The sequence below is a fragment of the Marmota marmota genome, unplaced genomic scaffold (genome assembly GCF_001458135.2).
Source record: "Marmota marmota marmota unplaced genomic scaffold, marMar, whole genome shotgun sequence".
Classification (NCBI taxonomy): domain Eukaryota; kingdom Metazoa; phylum Chordata; class Mammalia; order Rodentia; family Sciuridae; genus Marmota; species Marmota marmota.
In genome coordinates this window covers 2700359-2705711 of record NW_026000272.1, presented here as the reverse complement: position 1 = coordinate 2705711, position 5353 = coordinate 2700359, and the positions used below count along the sequence as shown (strand labels likewise).

The following is a 5353-nucleotide window of genomic DNA, read 5'->3' as shown; positions in this document are numbered from 1 at the left end:
AGAATGACATGAGAAAATGGATAAGAAGCCCGAATTGTTTTTGATTTTTTAAAAAATTTCTTGATCATCTACTTTAATGCAAATTATGACACATTTCCATGGAAATTTCATTCAATGCCATGGTGTCTTATTCCATATCATGAAATAAAATGGAAGATTTTCCAGTTGATTTACAAAACACCAAACTCTTACTGTTGAAATGGAAAATTTTAAAAAAAATGTGTAATCAATATCATTAATAAAATCATATGCTGAAGTTAATTAAGTCTTCCATTTGAAGGAACAATATTTTTAAAATTCCAAAAGGAAAACACAGATCAAATTCTAAGTAACTCCCCCAGAAAACAGGAAAATAAAGATGGTATATAATGTGTTACTCCAAACTTCCGTTGGCCCTCCACTACATAGGAGGGGGACTTCTCTCTTCAAACACAGAGTGAAGAATGGGCCTCAATGCACAGGGTGAGAGAAGCTTATGGATGTAGCCTAGAATGCACCCTGGCATGTGCTCCCCCTACCCTAACTACAATTCATACATGGGCACAATTTTCCTCATCTCTCAAAGCCTCTTCATACAGGGATGGATAGGACCTGGGCTCACTACCATTGATTCTGGCCAAATACTCCAAGACTTTCATCTTGCTGGTTTCAGCATGGGCTCTTGGACCCCAAAGGAACTCATAGCAAGCAGGATCACTACCAGGCACCTGGCGATATTCTAGGTACTGCTCATGCACTAAATCTTCAGTGACGAGCTTCCTGGGACCCCCATATATGAAGTGTTCCCTCCCAGCATATACCCCCATCACACTTAGTGCTTCCCAGACAATCTCCGAACTGGCACTGTTGCCCTCCATGAAGATTACAAACAAAATGATTATCAGGAGGCCTGTCTTGGGCATGCTCTGGTCATCACCCAGCATCCCATCATAGGTGAGATCCAAAGCATTGGTAATGGCATAAGTGGCCAGAGGGGTCCACTTCCTTTATATCAATGCCAAACACTAGCTGCATGCATTCAGTGGCTACATTAAAGATCACAGAGAAGTGCTCCCAGTATTTTTGATGACGCTACTCAGCATTTCTGCCTTGGTGGTAGGCTCCCTCATTCGATACTTCAGAAGCAGGAACTGCACCAAGTCAGCCATCTTCTCATCCAGTGCATTTCGCAGCAAGGACTCACGGTCTTCCAGGTTATGCCAGGGGAATGGATCCTCCTCTCTTTGGCTGCTGGAGCCCTCAATGGATTGGCTCCATGGATTGGGAGCCATGGCAGCAGGGGGAGAGGAGGCTCTCTGAGGACTCTGTGGACCAATTAGTGGCCCAGCAGCAGGCACCTCTCTTGGTATGGTGGGGATCAGAGTAGAGAAGGAGGCAGTGACAGTGGCCTCCTTCTCCTCATCTGCAGGAACCTGCAAACCCATCAGGTCTAGCACCTCTCTTTTGGCTTGAGGGTCTCCCCCTGGCTTGGAGGACTGATTCCACTGGAAATGAGGCATCATTATTTTCCTTGGACAGCAGGCAGGAGGATGGGCAGAAGTTTGGTGATGGGGACTCACAGGCCTGGGGAGAAACAAAGCATGTAAGTGGCCTCAGCTGAGCACTGCACCCTTGGTGGTCCTCATAAAGCCCAATTAGAGGTCTACTAGTGGGTGTTGCTCAGTGGCCACAGAGGCTCCAATTCTTCTAGCAGGACTGTACCTTGAGAAACTGAAGTGAGACTGCTCTTCAACAGCCAGCCAGGCTGCAGAGCGTGAGGCAGTGGGGCTGACAGTTGGACATGTGGGGCTATGGAATACTGGGTTCTCTTAGTATTGGGGTCGTAAGGACCCTTGGTACACTTTCATGGTGGGCACCTCACATGACTCCCCATATTGCCTGGGGCCTCCTCTTCTCTGTGATCTGAGGATGATGCTTCAAAAGAAGACCTTACTTGACATCCTGGTTCCCACATCTCTTGGAAGTCTGCACTCTTGCAAGTCTGCACTCTTGCTGCAGACAGTAAGCAAAACCCTGGGACTCCCAGGTCTGACAGGAGGGGTGGGCTAAACTCCATGAGATTCCCCTTTGTTCTGGGGTGGAAAAGCCCCTCTGTGCTCACTTCTGGCTCTTAACTTACCCCTGGGAAGGTCTGGACACCACACATCAGCTGTTCTGAGGTAAACTCTCTGAATGAGTGTTTACCTCCTGGAGATGGAACGAAAGGCAGTGAGATGGCCTTATATATGGTCACCACTGCCCAGGGGTAAAAGATGGCCAAATCCCATGTTTCCTGGGATTTCTTGGCTGAGAGAAGGGGCAATTTGGGACTGGGTTCCCATGTGTTCAGGTGAGGAGGTTCCCTCTGTCCTCAGTTGACTCCTGGTTGGGCCTGTGATTCTATTTCTGCTGAACTGAGTCCAGCCTTCCCTCATAAAGGCTTTTACCTCCCAGAGATTAAAGATATACAAATTAGAGAGGGGTCCTTCCTAGCTTGACAATTGGCACAAAGCATATTTCTGAGGGACATGATCCTCCTTTATGATCTTTGCCTTGACTCTTGGGATAACCTGGGACCCTTGTGTCTGATGACCTGATGTCACCCTGTCTCATCAAGTCCCATCAAGGACCCTGAGAGCCTCAAAACTCTCAGAAGTGAGCAGATGCCACATTACAACTCTCAGAAGTGAGAAGATGCCACATTTCATCACATTGCTCCCCAGGGCTAACGGCTGGACATAGGCCCCATGTTTTCTTGTCTGGAGGGTTCCCCAAATCCTGTGGTTTATTCTTCCTACTGTTGCCTACACCTGATCTTCCTTACTCCCACACCATCTGGATAAACTGACACCTTCCCTTTAGACAAAGACCCTATCTCCCTAAATACTCTCCACCTTTGTGCCCATGGTAGAAGTGACTGTACAACTTGTGGCCTCCCATAGTTGACCACAGAGGACAGCAATACTATGTGGTATTCCTTGTTTCAGAGCCAGGAATACCTGATTCAGTCCTCAAATAGGGTCCAAACTTTGAATCCTGGGATTCCTCTCTGTGCTAACCACATGTGGCTCCCCCTGCTAGCCTGTCATCACCTCTTGGACCAAGGTCCTTACCCACATAAAACCTCTCAGCCAAACTAGGAGGCAGATATGTGAGGGATTTACTTCCAGTGACCCTGCATGGGGCTTCACAGGGTAGATTACAGGGGAAGCCAGGCTCTCTGAGGTCCCTTCCTTTGGGAGGTATGGCATTCAGTCCCTGTCACCAACGTTCCTCACCTTGATTCCCAGTAGATGCTGGAATCCTCCCTCTGCTGACCAGCTGTGGCTCCTCTGCCGTCCTGATGAACTCTCTCACACCAGGGCCTCACCTCCCTGATTTGGAGGAGACAGAAGTGAGGACAGCACATTTGGACACGGCTGCATGGGGTTTCCCCAGGTTAACAGACCAGCAGGTTCCAGGGGCCTCCTTTGTCTGGAGTGTCCTCAAGGTACTCATATTCACTCCTGTCAGGGTCTGGGCCCTTTCCCCTCTGCTGACCTGTAGATGCATCTTGCAGGCCAAGGCCACCATCTCCCTGAAGGCCCAGAGAAGGAAGTTGGGGGGTGGGTACAACCATTCCCAACAGCCCTGCATGGAGTTATCCTGGGCTTCCAGTGAACATTCCCATGTCTTTAATCTGGGCTCTTATTTCGTCTTTCCAGAAGTCCCTGAGATTCCTCCCTCTGCTGACCCGGGAACACACACTTCAATCATGCTCACTCATCCCCGACACCCTGAAGGTGTGTCAGGCAGAAGGGAGGTGCACTGCCTCTGGCCACCGTGCCCAGGCCTCCCAGGGTTGATGTCAGGGTGGAGGTCCCCCTTTGATCTGGAGTACAAGGCCCCCTCCTTCCCCCCTGAGTCCTCCCCTTGACTCCTGGCAGCAGCCCACTCCTCTCCTGAACTGAGTCCTCCTCCCTCAGATTCCAGAGTCAGAATGAAGGACGGGCTCAGTCTGAAAGCAGGGGTAGGGCTGGGTGCCAGCCATTCTGTGTCCTGGGCCACTCAGTCCTCCCTCATTTCTAACCCTGACTGCCAACAGGCCCTCCTTCTTCTACTGAGTCCCTCAGCTCCCTCAAACCCAGATGCCAAAGTCAGAAATCACAGGCCTGTAAACCTGTCCCAGAAGTGAAAGCACAGTCTGAATCCCCATCCTCTGCAGACCTGAGCATGCTCAGTGAGACCAAGACTCTGACCCCAAGGATTCCTTGAAGATGACTGAGAGGGGCTCACACCCACCATCTGCACCCATGTGCTGCAGAGCTGACCACACAGCAGATCAGGATAATTTTCTTGGAAGTATGCTTAATGAACTCAGAGGCACTCTATCCCTGAGCAACACCTCTGGCCCTTTACATTTTATTTTTAAAATTTGAGAGAGAGCCTAACTTGCCCAGGGTGGCTTTGAACTTGCCATCCTCCAATCTGAGCCTCCCAAGTAACTGGGATTCCAGATGTGCACTCCACCCCATCCAGATATGGATCATTTGGATATGCTTTATGCTAGATATGGAAAATGAAAAACGTCAAGATAGAGTGGCCAGGGAAAGGGTTAAGAAAACAGCCATACATTGCTAGCTTTCATCTCTTTCAAGACAAATCCTCTTCAGATGCTGGCTACTGGTGGGGAGAAAGTGTTTCATCAAACCTAGAAAGGTGGTCTCTGAGAAATACTCATCTCTTCCAACATAAATCCTCTCCAAGTGCTGGCCACCGACCTCCAAGCCCCAAACCCAAATTCCCGTCTTCCCAAACTGACACAGTCACAATATCACCTCTCAGTATAACCTATATAAGCCCAAACTCCTCCTTTGACCAGTGGCTCATTTTCCACCAGGAAAGTGGGTATATGGGAGATGCAATCATGTTTCTGAATAAAAGGCTGAAATGATCTGTGAAGTCTGCGCCAGGCCCAGATCTTTGTGCTAACACTTTAAGTGGGACATTTTCAGTTCATACCAAACATCTCACTTTGTCTTTTTCTTTTTTCTTGCAAGCAATGGCAAGGTCTCTTAACACTCAGCTACACCCACAGCCCAAACCTTGACCCCCAGCCCAGCCTGAGCCCTGTATGCTCCACCAATCTGGAGCACGGGCATCAAAACAAGGTCCTAACCTCTGTCCAATCCCCCAAAGCAGAACTCAGTGAATGTAAGAATGGGCCAAGTACACGGGGCCTCTTATTGCAGAGAACAGGGATGGGACATGATTCTTTGGGGCCACCCCCATGTCCCCTAGTACTCCTTAGCAAGGCCACAAGAAACTTAAAAAAGAGACCCAACCTCAAAAAATAGTAATGATAAGGGCTGGGATTGTGGCTCAGTGCTTAAGT

The 5353-nt window shown here is 49.0% G+C and overlaps 1 protein-coding gene across 1 annotated transcript; it reads right to left on the bottom strand.

Moving 5' to 3' along the window:
- Window positions 1–530: 530 nt before the first annotated feature.
- LOC107152557 (melanoma-associated antigen 10-like) lies at window positions 531–1499 on the bottom strand. The gene is given in 3 exon segments (XM_015498063.2): window positions 531–963; window positions 965–1061; window positions 1064–1499. Coding segments are annotated over 3 exon segments (966 nt in total).
- Window positions 1500–5353: the final 3854 nt, after the last annotated feature.